Source organism: Melospiza georgiana, chromosome 1 (assembly GCF_028018845.1).
Source record: "Melospiza georgiana isolate bMelGeo1 chromosome 1, bMelGeo1.pri, whole genome shotgun sequence".
Classification (NCBI taxonomy): Eukaryota; Metazoa; Chordata; class Aves; order Passeriformes; family Passerellidae; genus Melospiza; species Melospiza georgiana.
In genome coordinates, this window is record NC_080430.1 from 54226810 (window position 1) to 54250331 (window position 23522).

At 38.9% G+C, this 23522-nt stretch overlaps 1 protein-coding gene across 2 annotated transcripts in view; it reads right to left on the reverse strand.

The window, feature by feature from the left end:
- Positions 1 to 8850: 8850 nt before the first annotated feature.
- CDK13 (cyclin dependent kinase 13) overlaps positions 8851 to 23522 on the reverse strand; it is a 44912-nt gene continuing 30240 nt past the window's right edge. Inside the window, exons 8-14 of one of the 2 annotated variants that reach the window (XM_058021297.1) lie at positions 22220 to 22321; positions 22031 to 22108; positions 19828 to 19944; positions 18769 to 18900; positions 16297 to 16502; positions 12864 to 13244; positions 8851 to 11800 (exon numbers count right to left, since the gene is read on the reverse strand). In XM_058021297.1, the coding sequence (XP_057877280.1) occupies positions 10944 to 11800; positions 12864 to 13244; positions 16297 to 16502; positions 18769 to 18900; positions 19828 to 19944; positions 22031 to 22108; positions 22220 to 22321 (1873 nt within the window). In that variant the 3' untranslated portion in view covers positions 8851 to 10943. Of the gene's footprint in view, positions 11801 to 12863; positions 13425 to 16296; positions 16503 to 18768; positions 18901 to 19827; positions 19945 to 22030; positions 22109 to 22219; positions 22322 to 23522 lie in introns of both variants that reach the window. The other variant, XM_058021289.1, reaches the window with a different exon arrangement.

Consider the following 23522-nt stretch of genomic DNA (forward strand, 5'->3'; position numbering starts at 1 on the left):
TATCCCAGGCAGAAAGAGTTAAAACCATTCACAGCTTTTTCTTGGAATTTCCCTCTCCTCTCCAGAGAGGTCTGTTCTGGAGTCATGTAAACACAGACATCTGCTTGCTGTCACTTCACCCTTATTTTGAATTCATAAGAATAGAAAGAATCCCAGAGGGAGTTCCAGACCAGGCCACTTCCAGCCACCAGCCCTCCATGCCTTTATCCAGTAAAAAGGCAGATGAAGTGCTGGGGCTCATACATATTTCATGAACCTTCTGGCTTTGAGTTTTGTTAAACTTTGAAGTTAGAAATGCAATTCATTCTGTCTGAAAATAGTATCAAACCAAATTTATTTTTCATACAAAAGGCGGACAAAACTTTTTTATACCTAAAGTGTGTAAAGGAAATTGTGAAGTACAGTAAGCTTATGGTAAGAAGACCTCTAAACTAGAGTTGCTATCTTGAACAAAAAGTTTTCTAGGCAAAGTCTGTTGTTTTAGTGGGAGTCTCACCATCTCTTGTGCTTCTCTTTGGAAGTACAAACAACCTCTTTATATGTGATTTAGAAATCAGGGCTCATCTTTTAATTACTTTGCCTCTCTGTGACTCCAGACAGGCAAGTGTGGAAGACCTGAGCAAATAGGAGAACATTCACTGTAGAAAGAGCTTTAATCCCTATATCCTGCTAAACAGAAATTCACATTACAGATGTAAACATTACTTTTAATGTAAAGCTAAACCAACACATCAATTTGATTTCATTAAGCAGCAAATCAGTCTTCAGAGTGGATAACATTATTAGTTCAACATTTTGCATATGGGAAAATGAATGGATAGCAAGAGGAGATGTCTTGCTTAAGCCTTATTATTGTTTAGTGGCAGAAGAGAACCTCGTGTTTTCTGCCCTTCCTATTGCATTCCCTAATCAATAACATTTTTAGATCAAGTTTCAAATGCATTGCCTTTCTGGAAGGAGGGGTGCCAGTAGAAAGTCAGCCATGCTTTCCAACACACGGTAGTGATGCGTGGTAGCTGTTTAATTCTGTGAGAATCTCTCTCACTCTCTGCTGTAACTGTTCATTAAATGTTCCAAATCCTGATAGAGCTCTGAAAAGAACTCCTTAATTTCCTCAAGCACTTTTCAAATCTACTGTAGAGAATAAAAATAGAAACATTGCTCTTAACAAAAGAATAAGCATTCAAGATGAGAATCTCCATGCTTTCTTTAATAATCTACATGTTTGTGTGCTTCACAGCTCTCCAGGAAAGAGTCTTCCAAGGCCAAAATATGTATGCCAAATTATACATAATTTTTTTTAATGGAAAGTGGTTTTATTAAAAACCTCCAACACTATTTAAAAGGGAAATTCTGACACCGGAGAATTAAATGGAAATCCCTGCTGAAGTTAACAGGGGTTCTGGTTTTCATCCCTAGTCTGAACTAAAATCTGCAATGACAGTAGGAACAATTTCAACCTAAGACAACAGTTTTAAGTTTTCATTCACAACACCATAGCAATGGAGGTCACAATCTCCTTAGAAAAGGAATATTTACTCTATTGAATTTCACTGCATATGGAAATGATTTATGCTGTAATCAGAAGCATATCCCCATCCAGTGGAAGATTCTCAAGCAATTATCATGGAGCAAACCAGTCTTTAGCTCACTAGGCATTAATTTAACAAGATTTTTTTTTTTTTAAGTGACCAGTATCTTCATAGCTGATTGATGCTTAATCTGGTGCAGCACCTGCTCTCTCAATCTCCTGTGGTTCAGCCTATCAGATTAATGAGTCAGAAAGCCAATTGTGAGAGTATTATAAAATGTATTGTAATAAACTTTCCATGCTTCAGAACAGAAAAATAATCCACAAATTGATTTCCAGAGTTGAGGTTTCAGGTCCTAAAGGGTTTTTTGGTTGGGAACTCTTTTTGGACAGGAGCTTTAAATGACATCATCACTTTCTAAAGCATAGAGCTGTCATCATAACTATAAGTCTTTTCATGTATTTTATTTTTTAATAGCTACAGAAAATCAAGACTAAAAATGTTAATGCATTTCTACTAGTGGTCAAGCTGTGCAAAGGCTGAATTTATATTCCAGCAATATGTAATACTTCACATGATGTAGATGATGTTTTACAAAGCACAGGGTGTAGAAGTGTAACAAATCTGATTTCTTGCTTTTTATGACTACCTACAGAGTGCTTAATGACAGCTTGGGGCAGCTTTTGCCTTCCTATTTAGGAACAATTTTAGAACTGCTCTGAAGACAGTAGGAGCTGCCACCTTCCCCACTGCACTTGGGAGCATGCTACCAATAAGAAATCTATTCCCATTTCTTGTGTCTGCTTATGTGCCGATGAATTTAATAATGCTGCTGTGGATGTGTTCCCTCTCCTGTCCTGTGAAATCCTTCAACTCAGTCACAGTGCAACTTGGCAAGGCATTACACAAGCAAATGGTGATTTCTTGGAAAGGGTGGAGCCCATGTCCTGTGAAACACTGCATAGCAAAGCAAATGCTTTTGTGTTTTTCATGTCAAGCTGTTGTCTCTGCATTGTGTAAAATCTTGGTCAGTTATCACCATTTGCTATAGCAGGAGCTGTTTTAAATATCCATCACACTTACAACACAAGAAATAGATTCCCTCAAATTGAGGGAAGCATCTATATTTGATGTTCTTTCTATTCTGCATTTGAATCCTGACTTCTTCCTGTTAGCTGCAGCCTCTTATGTTGTCAGAATAAGGTTTTAAACATTTTTATTTACTGAATATAACTGATCCCTCTCATTCTCATAGCATTTTCCCCCAGATTCTTTGTAGAAAATTGATTATTTCACCTAAATTTAAACTACCAGCTTCCATATTATATCATGGACCGCAATGACCATATTTAGCCCTGTTGGATGCTCCTTACTCCCCTTCTGCTCTTGCCACCACAAACATGTCATATGGATTAAATATTTAGACAGAAATATACTTTAGTCAAGACAGGAAGGAAGCCTCATAGTGGGACTGCGTCTCAAACAATCCAATGCAATTTGATGGAAATACTTATTCAGTGCTTTGGTTTACAGCTTCCCATAATGAAGGGCATTGTGTAATAGTTTTTACAATACAAAAGCTCCATAATGCTGAAATCTTAATACAGGACTGAGGAATGAAAAAGGGAAAAAAAGAAAAAGAACAATGGAAGAGGTTGCAAGATAGCAACAAATGACAGACACTTAAATAAAGCATGCAGAAGGTTTCCCTGAATACAAAGAAACAATTTGCATTCTAACAATTGAGACTAGTAAGAAATATCCAAACCCAAAATGAACAGGAGCTCCCCAGGAGATCAGTTGAAAGAGAAGGTCATCTTCAATTCACCTGATGCTAAAAGCTGAAATAGAGTTAAATTTCTGATAGAACAGGTCTGCAAAGTTCTCTTGAATTTGTTGGCTGTTTTATCATTATCCCCAAAAGGCAGCATTGTCATGGCAAGTACAGTTTGCAAATAAAAATGATTACTCCTACCTGCATGTCTTGTTTCACTGTCTTGCGTAACCATATGGGCTTGTTTGGAAGTCTCACAGCAGGATCTGTAACCCATAACAAGAAGCAGTCTGGGGAGAAAAATGTATATAGCTTCTAAAACCTGCCAGGTTTAGAGTAATACTTTCCTGATGGAGAATTGCCAAACCATCTGCAGGTAAGTTTTGAACTATTATTTACTACTCCTCTTCTCATACACAACATTAATAGACTCCTGTTCATTTCCCATGTCATCTGTTGTTATTAGTCCATTCCCTACCCCCTCCCCCTCACAAACAGTTTTTAGAAAAAATGGGATTAAAAAATGCTCACAATTAATCTTTGTTCTGCAGAGAAAGCAGGAAAGTGCCTGTGCAGTCGGAAGGTTTACTGCCTTCCTTGTCCTGAGGGCAAGGACTCCAGCCCAGGGATGACATGAGTTCTCAGGAATATTTGTGGGGCAGGAAAGGTTACAGGACCACATATGGGTAACTTTGGCTGCTGTTTTTGTCTGCTTTGCACATCATCCTTTGTTTTCCAGTATGGGGATGTGTTTTAATTTTAGCTCTAGTGCAGGAAGGCAGGGAATGGCCTGCTCCTCTTCTGTAACTTCCATGCATTTTTTGATACTGGGTTAGCTGTAAAGCAGAAGTCCAGGTTTCTCAATCAGTTTCTCAATCAAAAAATTATTTGCAGGCAGTTTCTAACATCCAAACACTCCCGTAGATCCTTTTGCAGTTGGCAAGGATGAAGGAGAATGAAAATAAATAAATAATGAGCTCTTCCTTACTCCTTGTTCAGGGAAAATCACCTCCTAAAGCCAGGCTTCTGTTCAGTTCTCTGTGAGCCCATTCCTTTCTCAGGGTGGCCTGGAGACAGAGCAGGGAGAGACAGTGACACTGGCAGCTCTTAGGGCATTGATGCTTGGAGAGGCTCCCAAAGGCAGGGCAAGCACACGTCAGAACGTCCTGACCACGGCCACCTGGGCCAAACCAAGATCCCAAAACGCTGTCGAGTGTGCTGCTCCCCATGATGGAACATGCTGACATGCTCCACACATTTGTAAAAAATGGGCTGAAAAGAATTTACAGGAGGAAAGACAAAAGGCACCTGTGTTAGACATTGCTGTGCATTAAACATTTGCTTCCAGCTCTGTCCTCTGGTGCTAACACCACAGCCTAGCATGCAGGAGGGAGTGCAGCAGAGACACCTGCACAAGTCAAATACTGGCCACTTATTCCCCCAAGCTACCTTCAGGGCAGCACACAGCTGTTAGATCTGCTTGTGAGTACAAGGCTGGTTTCTGTAACACCCTTGAGTATTGTCCTTTCTAACCAGCTAGGTCTCCTCTACACTGTATTTCCTAATATTGAAAAAAAAATCTTCACAAAGCCTCTTTGCAAGAAGTCCTATTAAAGGTATATTCACCATGCTATGAGAATTTGCCATATCAATAGTATGCCCAAAGTGCCTCCAGAGGAACTGCTGAAGAATTGAAGCTGTGCTGTGTGAAGTGATCCAAGCATTGCCTATTGGTGAGGGCTGCTCTAATTAAGAAAAAGAAAACATTACCATAAGGCTCAAAGTCCTTCTGACTATGCCTTTTCTCCATAGGCAATAAAAAAAGCCCAAAATAAGCAGCTATAACAAGTAAACAACTTTAAAAGCAAAACCCTCAAGCTCCATCAAAGTGACTGGGAAAAGCAACAGTCACCCTATTTGTCAAAGTTCTCTGCCCACTTTCGCTGTGACTGCAAAGTGCTCTAACTTTCATTTTCTTCCACATGCTGGGGGAGTTTGGTAGCTCTAATCCTGTTCATCCAGATGGCCTGTCAGGTTTTATAGGCATTCCTTAAAAATAGAAGCAACTTAATCCTGGTTCAGGTAATTTAAAAGAAATTTCTGCAAAACTGCATTGTTCTTTAAAGCTAGCAGACAATAATTCATGGCTTTGACAAGAGGACTGGTTTCCTCTCTTACCACCAATTTCATAGACCCATTCCTTACTCTGTGTTGATACATAAGGAACTGCAGAACAGCCTGTATCTCCTCTTCCACTTGGTGCTATTTTACTTGCAGCTGAGGATATCGACTGACATGCAGATCCCACTGGAATTATTGCTGATCCCTTATTGCACAGCTGGCTACCCATATGGCAGTAAGAGCTCACTGACAGAGATCCCGCACCATTCTCAAACAATTTCACACTCATGCTCCAACATAAACCAGAGCCAACTTCGTTACAACTTTGTTATGAGTTGCAATAACAGCTTTCACGAGAAAAACCTAGCAGACAACTAGAACTGGTTACACACAACTGCCAGATCTGCTGCGTGCAAGTCAACACCCTGCGAAATACAGCCTGAGCCTGTCCCAGAACTGAAGGTCAGGCTTTAACTGTAGCTGTCACCAAAATACGGTTTCCAGAGTGAGGTGTTTGGGCTGCAGCTACACATCTTGTCAGCCTAATGTCAAATGACACCTCTGTAACTGCTGCTGGCCCCTGTAACTTCCAACTGCATTTTCACTGCCCATCTATTGACTTCACCAATGACAAGTGATGAAGCAGCACTCTGCACAACCTCAAGTTTAAGAGAATTGAAGATAACAGCAAGTGCCATATTCTTGGATGGAGGTATAACATTTATTGAAAGATTCAAAAGGTTTCATTAGGTAACTAATACAGTAGGAAAAAACCAAGAAAAGCCTCAGGCATTCAAAGCATAGTTGCCTAAGCCAGACTCAGTTCACAGTGTCTCACTCACCACTGAAAACACCGGGCTCTTTAGGTTTGGTGTCCCATTGCTTCTAACAGGCAGAGCATCCTTTTTAAAGAGAGCGGTGGAGAATAATAACTGCACCTCTGCAGTCTGCTTGGACACTGCAAAGAAGAAGTCACCTTGTCCATTGCCCACCATCGTGAGCAGCTGACAGGTGCTGAAGCAGCAACTTCTGAGCGCTGGCACAGCCCCTGTGCCACTCCCAGCACTCCGCCTGCCCCGGGGCACCATCAGTGCTTGAAGGGCTGCTCTGCTGCGCCTCTGCTCCCACAGCACCAGGCCCTGCAGGGCTCCTTCCAAACAGCACTGCAGCAGTAAACTGCTCAACTTCAATACACTGAAAACATCCTCAGATTAACCCACTGTTCTTTTGAAATGCCTTTTGACAACCAGAGAGGGAAAACAAGGAAAGACTTCAATTTTCATGTATTTTATTTACAGGCCGCACAATACATTTTATATACAAATGGCTTAAAATAACAAAGAGTAAGCAAGCTGAAGCATAACAATTTATTTTAAATTAAGTTGTCTCGAAATAACTCCTGCAATAAAGTTTCTTCACCCTGATAAGCAAGTTAATTTGATTTTAAGTCAACCCAAGGTAATTTTACTTTAAAATATAGAATTCAAATAAATTTTCTGGTGATTCCTAATTTTCAGGACACACTCTGCAAATACAGAACATCCCAAAACTCTCAAGAAGGGTAATAGCCAAAATTTCCTCATCTAAAAAACACTATAACAGAACAGACTGGAGAAATGTTGTATGTAAAACACTTGCATGTTTTATTAATGAAAAGAAGAATGCAAGTAGTACGTCTGACATTTTTCTCTCTTGGAAACAGAATTCATGGTCCAAGATCTAATTTGCCTGCAGACAAGAGGTATCCTGTGTTATTTCCTTACTTCAGTTTTTACCACACAATTATCTACTTAGCTCATCCAACTATAAACTTCACCAAAACTGAAACTGCCTCCACCAAAACTGAAAGCAAAACAAGAAGAGCACTCAAAACCGTAAGAACTTAAAATGTGGCACTTAGTGCCTCTGCTTCTAGAAAGCACCTGACACTACTGTGGGATGGAGAAAATTTAAGAGACCACATTTAATGGAAACATAAGAAAATATAAAGTTTGCCATTTTAAAATTATTTTCCCAAGAAATTAAAATAGCATTTAAGGAGACATGTATTTTTCCATCTCTTCCCTAGCACTGCTCATTCTGTTTAGGATAATGACGACTAGAGATCCATAAAAGCAGTTTCCTTTTCCTTTGGCTGAATTTAAGCATAATAATAGTCTTAAGTGTTTTAAGTCATGGTCATTAGCAGTTCAGTCATGCTCACTTTCTTCCTCTTGGTATGGCTAAAGATGACTTAATATAAATAATGAAGCACTTGCTATTTGATAGTTCATTATTACAGTATTTCATTACATTTTATTAGAAATACAAACACACAACACTTACTTTTCGATGGGGTATCCAGATCTCTATAGCTCATTTTGGAATTGCAGCACAGAAAACATAAACCCAAAGGAATGAGGGAGAAAGTAATGAAAGCCATGGCTCCACAGAAAAATAATGCTGTTTTCAGAATGTCTGCTACTGCATCAAAAATGCAAGGGCCACATGATGTAAAAATGCCAAACTAGTACAGACTCTGCTGAGTGGAGTTCACGCACAAGGGTAAATGCTGCCATAAGCACCTCACCATGTGATTTAGTTCAAAAGAAATGCTGGCAGGTAACACACATGCCCAGTACAAATGAATGTGGGCCTGCTGTCCTTAGATCTGGGCAGTTCCCTAGCTGCTAACCTGCCCAGACACAATTCCAGAGCCAGAGGAGAGCGGCTGCAGGCACCAATCCTCCTGCCACACCTGCACCAGCCCAGGAGAAAAGGTGTCAGCAGAAGAGCCAAGAAGATTCCCTGAATTGCAGAGAAGGCAATCTTTTTAGAGTTATCACGAATAGAAATACATTAACTTTCTCTCCAAATTATCCCAACACTGTTGTCCCAGGCAAATACAGCGTTCAAAGTCACAAGCTACAAATCCTTAAGCTGGGGAAATGTCATTGTACTGTATTCATCTGCTTACAGCACGCCAGAGTTTTGTTTCTGATTCATCTGGAAGTCACTTTTTGCACCTCCTCTCTCCTCAGAGTCAGGATTATTTGTGCTGGGGCTGTTGGGGCTTTTTTGTGGCCAAAGACTGAAATCCATTCTGGTAGAACAATGTCTGAAATTACTGCCAGTCCAAAAGCAAACTGCACACTCATTTACAGATGCAGAGGGGACCTACTTCTCTACACCGAATGAAGCTAACTAAATGACTCGAAAATTTATGTCCAAAAGGGAAGGTAGGAGACACAACTTCTTCCTTGTATTTTTGTATTGGAAGTAAACTAATTTAGTTCTCTGAGATCTACTTTCCATTTGAACTTACCTGTGTTTTCAGCCTACTACTGCCTGCAGTTACACTTCAAGTGCAGGTGGGTAACCTCTGACTGCACATCTTTAGTGAAACTAAGTCCATATTAGCTTTGAAAGCTTGATTCTAGGAAAAAAAAAACCCAAAAAAAGCAATCTGTGTATATATTTGTGAGTCTGGGTTTTTTTAAGATTAGTAAACAAAGAGCCTTAGCCAACACTGTCCGTATCTAAATGACACTGATGGTTTTTGTCTTTAAAATTTTACTAGCAGAAAAATGCTATGGGGATGTCCTTACTCAAGGAAAAAGTATGGTCCAGTGCACTGTCAATCCTATGAAGCTTTTGCCTTTCTTAAGCACAGGCTATTCAGGTTGTAAGTATTTGTTTCTGACCTGGCCACTTTAAAATTGGTCCTGGCCACTTCTATTTCAGATGGCAGGATTTTCTACTGTGTCTAGTGGAGGCAACTGCCAGAATAAGGGACAGTGTAAGGAGCAGGACTCTCTCCATTCCTCATCTGCCAGATCCTCAAACACTATACAGACTCAGTGAAGGGAGTTTCTCCATGCTCCACAGTGTGGGAATTAGCCATACATGAGTAAGGATTTTCAACTGAAACTAAACACCAAGAGCTTTGGCTTCGATCCTGAAAATCCAAAAAGTCATTGACAAGACATTTGTAATAGTGTAAGTAGAAATTTTACTTTTTAAAAAGTAGTTTTTAAACACTCAGTTACATAAAGTACCGATTTGTCAACTGGATAATCAGTTGGAAAATTGTTTCCAATATGGGCTTCAAGACATCCTATTACGTACAGGCAAAACATAACCATACCTCCTCTCTGCAGGAGAGACTACTTGTTGTCAGAGGAAACAACAAAAAAAACAAGCTGGAAGTTGCATTTAGTATGAGGAGTGGCTCTTGGTAAGAGTTTTAACTATAATAATCCTAGTTGTTCCGAGACACTCAATTCCAATATTAAAATGTTCTGTGGATAGCAGATATAAAATCAAATAATTGGCACAATCACAAGTTTACAGCGAATTACAACTAGTGTCAGACATTTTGCCATTGCTTTAAATACTGGTCATTTTTCCTTTGGTTACTTCCTACAATGCAGTACTTGGGGTAAAAAGACAAACAGTGTCAGCTTTTCACACAAAGTAAAGAAATTACTGCTGTTGACATTTAAGAGAAAAAAACCTATTTCATCACGTGGTAAGGACATATAAAGTATAGTTCATTTGGCAGAGGAACTAAAACACTTAATACAACTCCAACAGGGAGCTGAGGAAAAACTACACTCTTCACTCTTCTCCTCACTTTCAATGTTTCTCATGAAGTTCAATTTGGAAATTACAGTTTTATCTAGGTAAAATCAGGTCTCTAAGTAACTGGCCCATGTAAAGTAAACACCACAAGATTATGACCTGCTTGAGTTTCTTCCTATTATCTGAATTCTCTTTTTAATTACCTAGGTTTAGGCATTATGTTCATAGCAACCTATGAAGTACTTCCAGATTTTTGCAGACCTTAAGCTTACATGTTAAGGCACTTACCATTCAAGTAAAACAGTTTTTATATAAACAAGCGTGGGAGATGGAGAGAACATTTTACCAGAACACCCTTTTCTTTTTTCTTGGAAAAAAAAAAAAAAGTTGACCAAATATTTATAAAATTTTGCATCAAGAGAAAGGTTGTGTTTTATTATCTGAAATGAGCACGAAGAACACCTTCCACAATAACACTGAAAGCAGTGCAAAGACTGACAGTGGCCTTTGACTATAAGTAGTTCTGTAAAAAGAAAAATACCAAATAAATCAGTGCCCTGCTTTGATTGTTGTAAAATTTCATTCTTTTTACATAAAAGTTGGTCCAAACTTACAAAAAAAGCACAAATGTGCATAGTTCAGAAGATCTGAAAGAGTGCCATAAAAAGCTGATGTCCCTAAATTTAGCATCCACTTAAAACTGCCAAAATACAAAATAAAAGTCAGAACTAGAGTTTGTGAACATGTACAATCAAGTCATCTAGTTTTTAGACAGCATGAGTTGTAAGCATTTTTTAATTTTTTCTACTGTATGCAAGACCCTTTTCCACATAAAAATAAAGCTGTTGAATTAACATTATTCAAGTCTGTTGAATTGCTGCTTTAAATTGCAGCTAGGGGAGAAAAAGAAGTTTTTCCAGATAAAAATGATGTGCCTGAGGAAAAACAGATACTCAGTATGGTAATCCTCTGCCTCGCCCTCTCACTGCAGATGTGCTAATGTGTCCCCTGAATCCCTGGGAATAGCCAGGTCCTTGGGCAGGAGAAGTCCAAGTCTGTCCATGCATGTGGCTGATGCCAGTGGGATTTTCCTGTAAATTACTTCCATAGCTATAGTTGTGCATCTTTGTGGACAAAGAGTGTGCACTCTCTGGCCCTGTGGAAGCATCACTGCTGCTCCCCAAAACCGGGATTGGGCCGTGGCTGTATTCAAACCTATGGTCTTTATCTCCACTGAACAGCATGGGGCCAGCATTGAGGTAAATGTCTCTGTAGCCAGTTACTGAGCTGGGAAAGGATTCTGGAAAGGCTGATGGAGGAGGGGCAGCACCAGAGTGAGATGAAGCAGTACTGTAGTTATCCAAAGACTGAATATCTGAGTTTCCAAGGAAACTCCTCCTTTCTAATACCCCTGACGGTCCGCTTCCTATTCCATCGCTAGTGCTGTAACAGGCAGATGAGAAGGACGACGATCCAAAGTTATCCTTGTAGTCTGGGCCTGTTACATAGGAGTCTCTAGCCTGATAATCCACACTCGGTGGTACTGGCTCCTCCGTTGTGGCCTGAGCTTGATGCTGAGCCAGCAGCTGCAGAAGAGCTGCTTTCACTCCCGCATGAGGATCTGTTCCTGAAGAGTTACTTATAGGCAACTGCTGATTCTCTGTCCGATAATCAAGGTCTTCATCGGTGAGCGGCGGAGGCTCCGGTGGCTCGGGAGGACGCTGGTCTGGAGGCAAGATCCGAGGGCGCTCCTGCTCGGGTGTTCGGTTCAGAAGCCTCAGCTCAGACTGCCTAACCAAATCCTCTTGACCTAAGAAGATGAAAAAGAAAGCTCTGGAATAAAAGTATACAAATAATAGGACCAGAAAGAAAAGGACTCCTTCCTCGAAAAACAGAGATCTGTTAACTTCAATTTTAATGAATTTATTAGCTAAATTTGTCAATAATTATATTGACTATTTTGGACAAAATTTGCCAATAGCTCATTTGGCTCAGGAGCATGATGCAGGTTGCTCCTTAGAGATTACCAAGCAGTCAGTTAAAGAAAAACAGCACAAGTTCCTTAAAAAAACCCACAGCAAAAGCCAACAACCAGGACAAAACGCAAGCAACACAAACACTAAAAATTCAAAGGAGGATCAAGATTCACAGATAAGGATAGAAGTCTCACAGGGCAAAGGGCCACCCTGTCAAAGAGCAGCAAAACTCAAGGTATAAAATAAACACAAACAAAAAAGCACACCTCTCAAAAAACCCCTCAAAACCCTCCAGGAACAGCCCCAAAGCACTTCAGAGTATTTCTTTCAGCAGCTGCAAACACCACAAAACAATGTAAAATAACCTGAATTTGCAAGCCAAAAATACGAACAGAGCTCTAAACTGTGAGAGGACTACGATACCTCAGTGGAAGCCTTTAGCCATGTGTGTGTGACAGTTAAAGGTAACCACTGAATTTGACACTAAAGAACTGCTCTAGTCAGCATTAGAACCCAAATTAAAATACTGTCTCATGAAAATAAGTTTTACCTAAACACGCAGCCAAAACTGGCAAATTACATCTATGCATCTGCTAGAAAAGACTGTCTTCACCACCACACTCACCACTAAGAAAACCCCAACCCCTACAATAATGATCAAAGTTTCATCTCTAATACTTGTGCACCTCTTAGGTTAGCTATTGCTTGCTCTGTCTGCATGGCACCTGTTAGACTAAAAGACAAATTCTCTGATCCTGACGTAAAATTTGACCAAATCAATTTAATCTCCTATATTCACACAGATTCATATGGCAAACATGTTAACTCTCTACTCCCACACTGTTACATCTCCAGTGCTCCAGGTATTTGCTGGTTAGCAATAAAGGCCTTCAGTACCTGCAGACACATATAATGACTTGATCAGATGTGGGTAGCCAGGTGCCGGAGATTCCACGTCGTCCCGGCTGACAGATACAGGAGTGGCGGGCTCTGGAGGCTGTCTGAGTTGTAATGACATTTCATTTCCTGATCCATTTTCCTTCTCCTCCAACACAAAATCTTTTTGTTTTGTTTGCTGAGCCTTTATTAACTGAGACAACAGAACAGCAAATGCACTCTGCACAGCTGCCTGGGCAGCATCAGTGTCCACTTTGGGCTGACCCAGCTGAGCAGGTGGCACGGGGGGCTGTGTGACCATCGGCTGTTTTAGAGGCTCCTGCTCTGGAGGTGGTGGCGGAGGTGGCGGCGGCTGCTGCTGCTGTTCTGACTGTTTTTCACCTGCTGACAAAATTCCAGCAGGAAGATTTATTTTATTTAGTTGCTGTTGAGTCTCCGGGTTTACCTTAATATTCAATACTTGGGCAAACTGTGCCAAACTAACACTTGTTTTAGACTGTAGCAGGTTTAGCAGGATTGCCACTTCATTCTGGTTTAACTGCTGTCCAGTGCTTGTTTTTGCTAAAGACAAAAAAGGTGTTTTTAAGTATTATTTAGAACTGGCATATTTGAGAAACTCAAAAGAAGACTAATCTAGCATAGCTGACACAACTGGCAAAGCATGGGTTTGGACAACACAGAAATGGAATACTTCTACATGTTAGCTGTCTTTAGGGAGTATCTATAGGAAATGGAACAGTAAGATCCACCATAACCAACGTGACTTCCATGAGGTGCAGGCACACACACAGATGGAAAAACACCAAGCTAGAGCTCAATATTCCACAATATAACTAAGCTGGGGCTTAAGGCCACCTGCTTCGGGCAGCTATTAGACTTCCAATCCTCATAAAATTTCCTATGTTTGATATATCACAACCTTTTGTTAAAAAGTAGCCACCTGCAAAATCCATTTCCAGTCATATTCCAGCACATTCTAATTCAGCATTTGGGTTTTAACACCTGCCCACCTGGCTCTACGTGGCCTAGGAGCTTACAGTATAAGTGCAAAAGGCAGTGCTAACTTTGAGGGAGAAGCCAACCACTCAGTAGCAAGAAACGTGGTAATACACAGTTAATTCAATTAAATGGAGTTTGCCACAAGTAAGAGCAGATTACGATGATGCAGGGGAATATGAATAAAGAAGTTTGAATGTCAAAGTTTGAATATAATTTTTCAGCTTCAAACACCCATTGTGGTGAAACAGCATGGATTGCAACATGCCCTATGAGCAAATGATTTAGAGAAGAAAGCAGCCAAAAATTAGAAAATGAGTGTGTGAGCAGGCTGGCTGAGCTCTGAATTTTTCTTAACCCAGGTCAGCACATTCAGTCCCCTTCTATCCTTGCCATTGTGCTATCTTAGCAATATATTAATTTGTGGCAGATTAGAAGCCATACATGACACACAAAAGTATTAAGTATATGCCTTGCAAGTTTTAAGAACAGCACAGCTGGAAAATGCTGCAAAGCCCACAACCCACAACTCTACTTGTGGATGTGCACCAGGATACAAGCACTTGGAACTGACTTAAGAAGAATCCAGGGACCTCAAAATCGTTTTGTATCTATATTAACATAATCCATCTTCTATTTGGCAATACAAAAAAATAAATCACAATTTTCTTATGCCTTATGCTGACTCTCACTCAGATGTTGTGATTAATTGAAGATTTTGTCACATCTGAGGATAGTATACTCAACATTAAAAACTTCTCTCAGACCCTCAGTGGAAATTCATCAGAAAAATGCCAAATGGGGAAACTAATCTACCTATTCAATACTCTTTGGTTAGCTTGAAGTTCATTCTGACAGGAAACTATTCTGGGAAATCTGTCATAACAAAATTATTGAGTCTGAAGAGCTCCTCTTAAATTGCAAAATGTAATATCCAGGGGTCCCACTCATCAATCAGAACATCAGCAATTGATACAATGTCTTTTTAACCTCTCCTTTTGGGGTGCTTAGAAACAAATGCAAGAGTTTTGGCTAAAGTATGTACTTGGTCATGGAGTTACATAATTTGTCTTATTAATAATATTATCTAAGGTGCATTACAACTTTCAGAAGTGTTTTGTTTAATACAGAAAATGCCTCTATGCACCGCTGAAAATTAAATTGTCTTCTTTTCTACCTAGACATATTTTTCTGTGTACATATGGGTAAACAGCAATATAGGTTAGAATGATTCCTCGTCTATTTGCTTTGGGTTGTTTTGCATAGTCAGTATTAATGACTAATAGTAGTCTCTCATCAAGCTGTTATGTCATAAAAGCACAAAGAAATTAACTGTCTTTTGGACTCTTTAAACTTCTAATACAGTTTCATTGATGGGAGAAAAAGTTACAGAAAGTCGTTCTTGAAAGTGCTACCAAAAGTTTAGCCTAAACATATGGATTAGCAGAATCTTGCAGCTGGTTTACAGTGAGAAACCAGATGAATGGAGCAAGAGGCAATAAACTGCAATAAAATATGATCAAAATAACTACTTTCAATGTATCTTTGCACAGAATATTTGGAGCTCTGTTCTACTGTTAAATTAAGGGTTGATTCAAGATGGTTAGTATACAGAATTGTCAGCTGCTAAGAATGCATAAACTCTGTATTTTAGCTGAACTCCTCTATCACTGCCACAGGATTTAGGCTTACTTTGCACAATCAAAAATGGTCTAACATTTAACTTACAGGTATCCATTTGGTGTTGTTACTCTTTGCATTTCTACATATTTTTAAGAACTATCACTTAACTGCTGAGTATCTCAAACGCTCTCCACATGGAACCACTACTTTGCTATATTTGTAAAACTCGTCTCAAGCAAGATACTTTGTTAAAGTTTCAGAATTACTGGCAGTGCAATTCACAGAGGCAGATACTTCATGTTATACCAACTTCTCAGGGTGTGGGTTTGGTGGTTTTTTTGTTGCTATTTTTTTTATTACAACTTGATTTAGCCCCAACAACCTGGAAAGCTCAAGACTAACATAACATGCAGATGGAATCTGTTCCAATTTAAATGATAATTGTTCTAAACCCTGTCTTCTGATCAGTTTATCAATTCAAATAAAGCTCATCCAATCTATGGAGACTGTGAGAAACTTTGAACTGGCTTGTGGAATTATCAAAGAATCATAGGTGACCAAGAGCTAAAATCTCCTCAAAATACAGAGCAAGCAAGTTAGTTGCTCTGACCAGGCTGAAAAGTTAGGTAAAATTGGAAAGGAACACTTACATTTCCAAAAGCAAAGGCAAATATTTTATAACAAAGATTAAACTTACAATACTGCTCCTCCCTCAAGAATCCAGGAGACGCCAATACTCTGTAAATAACATCTAAAATTTCTAGAGGTGCAATCCAAGTAGTAGGTAATTATAAGAACTGAAAATATTACTGACCAAGTGCTACACTAGAGCTGCCCTGAGTTTTGAGTTGGGAAGAAGTTTGCATGCCTTGTGGGGTGTTGGCTCTGCTCTCATCCATGCCTAGAGACAGATCCTTCCTAGGGACTTTAGCTGCTGTAGAGTCATCAGTCATGCCCATCTGCTTCTGTCTTCTGCGTTTCTTACTCCACAGCTCATGGCAATCCTGCCACAAAGGAAGGCTGCAAAGAATGATCAAAGATAATCAGTTTTATTCCTATATTTAATTTTTGTTTTAATCATACTGGTAAAAACACTTTAATTATACATAACGTAACTTCTGAAACCCAGAAATACATCAGGAAACATTCAAAAGCCAGCAAATTCTCAGACCTGCTTTTTCTGGCTGAAAACTATTTACTGAGCACCTCTTTCAGAAGCATATGTCCTTCCGGCAGAAAAGGGGAAAAAGTATCTTAAAATGAGAATTATTTTCCTAATTATTTGTGTAATTCAAAACTTCAAAATCAATGCTGTACAGTTGCTATGAAATATACAACTTGCATACTACCAAGTAACTAAGTTATCAATATGAAAGCATTTTTTTCAGGGTCCTTCTGTCTGCTTATAAAAGTACTGCTGAGTCATTATGTCACATATTTGTCCATAGTAACAGACATGGCTATCTATATATAGTGTATAGCTCAGGCAACCAAGAAAGTAGGGAGAAAAAAGGAAAAAGTTGCAGAAATAAGTTGCACAAATAAATATCACTTGACACTACCAAAGCTGGGATGCCAAGAAGAAAAGGGGATATCCTATATAAGACATATGAATGCAGAAGCAAAATTCTGCTAAGAAACTTATCTGCCACCAATTCTGGCCTTCCATTATAGCTCCCTGCAGGCATCTCAATTCTGATTTCCTGAGGAACACAAAGACCCACAGAAATACTGAGATGGGTAGTAAAAATAATGGTTTATGTTTTCCTATTACATATGAACTGTCTTAGCAGTTCTGTCACTCAGAAACATGGAAAAATTAGCTGACAAATGCAAAGAGACACTGGAAAGGCAATTATGACAATTGCTTCCTTTATTCTCTCCCTCCACCTGCCAAATATTTTCTGAAAGACAACTGGAAGTAAGAACTCATTGTGAGAAGTATCCTATGGTCCTTCCAATCTGCATGTCACTTTCTCTGGATGAACAGCAGCTCCTCCTCAAAACAGAACTTCAGTCTCTCAAGAGAACAGTCAACACCTTCCTGTGGTGTGCCAGAAATGAGTGTGGTTCCTCCTAATTTTTAAAAGCACACCAGAGACTAGTTTGTTTTGAATTTCCATATATCAGCTTCTAGAATGGATGCATTACCACATCCATTCTAGATGGACGCATGGGAAGAAAAGATGATCTTCTTATTCACTTACTTTAAAATGCCCATAAGCAACATGCTGTACAAGTGGTTTTGAAACTTCAGCAAACAGCTTGAGATTGCTGATTTCTGATTTTTACACAGTGATATAGTCATATTCAGGCAATGAAACCTCTTTGGCTCATGTTTCAGAACATTAGTAACGTTTGCCCAGAGAGCAAAACAACAAACACCATCTGGACACAATCCATGTGCTCTAGGATGACCCTGCTTGAGCACAGAGACTGGACCAGATGACCCACTGTAGTCTCTGCCCACCTCACCTGTTCTGTGATTCTGTACAACAATTTTGCGTATATAACAGGTAAGTCTAGAAAGAATTTTAATAAAATCCTTAGATGAAAAAAATCCTTAGATAAAAATAAGTCAGCACAGGCTGCCTGGAAGGCTCAGTTTACTCAAACAATATCATGGATTCTATGTTCTGACAGCTATACTGAGGAAAGAATGAGACCTGCAGATTCTCTAGTTCCTTTTCATTGTTTTCCTCAGGACATGCTCCATTATGATTTGTACTGATTAAATGATGGCAAAGACACTCCAAAAATCCTACAGAACATTGTAATACACTTCCTCTAGAGAAACTGAAGGAACAACCCTGCACAATTTCACTTTTCCTGCCTCTAAAACCAAGGCTCTCATCTGGTTCATGAAACAATTTATTGTATTTCACTTTAACTCTCAGGTACCTGTGCAGAACTCTATACCCACTGTCATTCTATCATCAAAGACAGCAATTCAGATTCATGGAGGATCTCAAAATCCCTGGAAAAAGTAGACACTGATAAACTGAAATAACAGGGAAATCATGCTTTTCAAATTAGAAACATTCATAGAAGAGTATTTTCTTTAAAGGTAGTAACTCAACTAGTTCTAGGAATGACAAAGCAACTCTGTTATCTATTGAGTCACTTAGCTACACAAGCATTTTACTACAGAATGACCTTTCAACAACTGCATATGTCAACATTTCTGCCACGATCTCCTTTACTGAACTACAACGAACTTATTGAAACAGGTGCATGTTCACACTGCCCAGAGGTCAGTACCATTACACCAGTGGAAATTACTTACTCTGGAGGAGGCATTTTAGATGGTTCCACATCTCGCAGAAACTCACACTGAAGAGCTTGTTCAGCTGTGCAGCGCTTGCTGGGATCCAGGGCAAGCATATAATCAAATAAATCTAATGCAGCTGGTGGGATGCTACAAAAGTGCAAAACAGAGGAAAGCGTCACATCTTTATTTTGTATCACACACATCTGTGAAAAATTTTAGTAAACACATCCCTTCCAAGATGATCAGTAAGTCCTCAGGTAAGTTAAATACTAACAAAACACACCCACAACCTGAGCTTGATAGCAAGAGTTTGCAGAAATACACTTGACCTTTTACAACCTGTGCTATTATATAACCCAAGCTTTCTTCACCTTGTGCTGTTTCATTGCTTGAAACCTTGTACTTACAAAAAAACACACCCACATTTTAAAGCTAAGACTGTATTTTTACATTTTGAAATTTACCACCAGACTTTCACTTGATTCACAGACAATAATTCTATTGCTTCAAAGATATTAGTCTCATTAGTATGAACTGGATGACGCATTTCTCTTCAAACCCACTGCACCTGAAGGAGGGGAACAACCCCCTTAAAATAAGCTAACAGCTGTTTTCCATACCTTTCACTTGTGATATATGCACAAAACTAGTCCAATGGTAGTACTTTAGAACACATGGTTCAGGTAACTCCTCTGTGTTGAATGAGTTTATGACATAAAAGACTAATGTTAACCAGACTACATATTTAGCTGTAGCCAGTTTTACCAATAAAAAACAATTAAGTATTCTGAGCTGTTTTCTGGACAGGGCAACAAGCAGGTGTACCAAATAAGTATTTCCTTAGGTGAAAGCTGACAGGTGGTTGAAATTTTAGGGCCTTCTTTCCTCTTCTTGATGCTCCTATTAAATAAGGTTTAATACAAGCTCTGTGGGTATCATGGGAAGGACAAGAACCTAAAGCCAGTTTTCTTTACACTTGATCTATGCTCGTTCTCCGGAAAATACTGAAGTTCATAAAGTCTCTGGGAAAACTTAATGGTATTACAGATGACTAAACTAATTCTTCATCCTTACAAAGCAAACTCTTCCCTCAGTTTTCGACGATACTGCTTCTTTGGTTTCATTGTGTTGAAGTAAGCTAATTTTATAACATCAGGCCACACTGCTGGACAAGGACTTCCGCAAATTCGGCTGTACCAAAAAGAAAGGAGAAAAGGGTATGAGATCCAAAGCCACAAGTGAGCACAGCTGGCATTTTTGTTCTTGCAAGTACAGTGAAAACAAGAATGATTTTCAATTTTCATGTTCAGGTTATTTTTAGCTAAAATTTCTCCACTGTCAAATGCCCAACACCATTAAATAATGGTGAATTGTCTACAAAGGGTGATCACCCCACACGGACTAAATTTACTGTTTCTGCCTCAGTCCAGCCCAAACATCCTCTATACCAATGTTTATCAAAATGTAACCAACTACATCTGAAGAGTTCTCCAGGTATCTGACTAGAAAAACTGGATAGCCCACATTTAGAGTAACTTTTATGTCCTTAGCTCCCAATGCCACTGAAGAAAGATATACCAAATAGCTGAAAAAGCAGTTTTCACTGAGAATTTATTTAATGCTGAAGACATAAGGGAAAAAAAATCAAATAATCAAGTAAGTCCTAAAGGCATAAACCACTATACAGAGAAAATCTCTATTTTTTACTTCAGTTATGAGTTTTATGCCTCAAGCCTCATCTACCTCCAGAAATGGAGCTGCCAATACTCTTATGCCCCACATTCCATCCTCGTCCTTTTTTCCAATAGCTAAGTACAAATTGATCAACACCACACTTCTGAGCAAAAGAACTAATACGGTGTTTCCATAAATGCAGGGTTTCAAAATCTCATGCAGACAGTCATAAAAAGACACTTTGCAAATACTTTTCCCTAGTTCAGCCCTCCTTTTCATAAGATTTAAATGGTTAGTGTAAGAGACCTAATGATTTATGCCCCAAGTGCTATACCAGTCAATCTGACTTTACACTGGTTGGTGTACATAATTTTCAGGAGGGAGAATAAAAATAATAACAATCTCCTACTATCAGAATGTACTTCACCTCTATCTTTGATAAATTTTGAAAAGATAAATGTCGAATTTTTGGCTGCAACACAATCACAGCAGAGATGTTCATAAAACTGATATGCTCAAACAGCAAAAAATGCATAGCATCAGTGAAGACAAGAAATGAGCTACAAACAGAAGCTTCCAGCAGGAGGACATCACAAAGTTTTAGCTCTGTACTAGAGGTAAAATACAAAGAAAAACCTTGAATTACTCGTTCTCATGCGCTTCAATGCCATCTAGTGCTCAAAAACAAAAATTTCCAAACTCATGAGTTTAATTCTTCTTACGCCAAAACCGACCACTGATCTTCTCTGCACCAGCTAAAACCTTCATTTATTAAGGTCAGCAAATAACACATTACACAGAAGCCTGCTACTGTTCAATCTATTTTGAAAGGCATGTCAGTATATAACTTTGTAATATTTTTAGTAAGTTAATCTGACCATTTACTGTTCACTTTCTGTAAGTTCTGAAGGACTCGCCACCTTGTCCCCTTATTTCTAGGAAGATGACCTCTCCTCATTTATAATGTCAATTATGATATCAGAGTCAAGAGCAGATTTTGCTTGCTGAATAAAGGGAAAGAAAAAGATGTTCTGGTTCCACTAAATTAAATACTTATCATTCTATGATTTATTGAGAACAAGGAAAGAAACAGAATTTTTATGTCTACCAAATGTCTGGCAGTTTTTAAAGGAACAGAAACATTCCCATAAAAGTAATAAAGCTAAGGTGTGTACATGGTAGACTTGAAACAAGAAGAACTCATGGCTAGCAGCATGCCAAAAAGCTGTTCCTCCCAAATCCCACTTGTCGTTATTACTGTCCACGTCCTCATTCCGATTTGCGACAAGTAAGTTGCAACATCATCTTAAAAATTACAGGCATTTTGATAACTCTCTCTTTACAATTTCAGTAATAGGCAACTCCAGCTACTCTACAAAATCCCATCTTACTGGTCAATGGTACATTGCTAAGACCACAGAACACTCACAAAAAGTCCTTCATGTCTGTGCTGAAGTCACTTGTGTTAAATGCCCCTCAAAACCTCTCACATCTCACTTGGGGCAGTAACTGACCACTTGCAAGTATTTGCAGTGCATTATCTCAGAACACTAAGAAACCCGTCCGTTTATGAGGCATCTATGTAGCAGTGCTTGCTAGTTACCTTATGAGTTCCAGTTGAGCAAGTTCTTGATTTGCTTGAAATATCGGCTTTTTTGTAAAAAGTTCACCCAGGATACAGCTGTAAAACAGTTTTGCAAAATTCCATCATTACGGCTTTCAGGACACAATGACAGAAACTTTAAAATTTATTTCTGGCTTGTCCTTGCTAGGCTTCTATCCAAACTCTTACCCACAGCTCCAGACATCAATAGCCGGTGTGTATCTTTCTTCCCCAAGGAGAAGTTCAGGAGGCCGATACCATAATGTAATAACTTTGTTGGTATATGGTCGGCTGTTGGAAGGAGGAAAAAGAGAGAATTATCATTTTAGTACGATCACACTTCTAAAGAAATGATACCTTAAGGACTTTACGTCTGTGATGCTGTTTAAGAACAGTACAACCTTCCACTCTCTTTTTCAGTCCAGCAAAGCTGTAACTGCACAAAAGAAACACAACTACCTGATGAAGGCTACAAACAGTCAGATTGAAGATATAAATAATAACCACACAGCCACGTTGATGCTATGTGAATAGTGTATCTCCATTATTGCTCAGAAAGCAATGCTGTATATTTATTACATTGCTAGTAATTTCAGGAGCAGGACTCAGATAAAATCAGTAACTTTCATGCACCTATTGGCTATTACCAAACTAAATATAGGACCTCTACATGCACTTTAAAAAGAAGGAAAAAAAACCCCACTTTTCCCTCTTTAAGTATGAACAAAAGAGATAAAAGCCTTTTTCTGGAACTGTATCATTCCAATTTTGATTCCAAAGCCTAGAATGCTTCTAGTGTCTTCCTATATTTCACAACACCTTTAATTCTCCACAGCTCTAACCAGAAATTTTGGTCACTGTGAATAATCCTTTCCATCCTCCCACTAAAGCAAAGACTTCTACTAATGCAGACACACATTATTTTTTTTTTGTGCACAGACTGAACTACAGCATCAACAGTTCAAAATAGAAAGCAGAAAATATGTTTGATGTTGGTTTTGTTTCAACCAGGGTGCTTTAAAAGTGATTCCAGAATTCTTTCAGTTTTCTTCAGTTTTTCACTAGGTGAAACTTTTTTTTCAGTTACCAACATGAGGTAACTCCAAACAGAAAGAGTAACAATAAGTATGAACAACTACAGAATGAAGCCTACAAGCTCTTACAGCATTCTCAGTAGTACGTGTATCACTTCTGTAAAATCATCCGAGTCCTTCTTTCATTAAGGCACATAACTCCAATTCCTTTTTAAAAGGTAGCACGATTTCGGAAACAATTCCATCATTTATCATATTTATCTCTGAAGCAAACATTCCCTATGAAATGTTTACATGGTATGTACTATCTCTACAGATACTTTGCTCATGTGTATTAGTATATGGTGGTTTTTATTTGAACACTTGTCTTGTCATGCAATCTGTCATACTTCCTACTCCAAACACGTTAAATCTGCCAGAATAACGTTTAAAGGAGCCCAACTACAACAACCAAATAG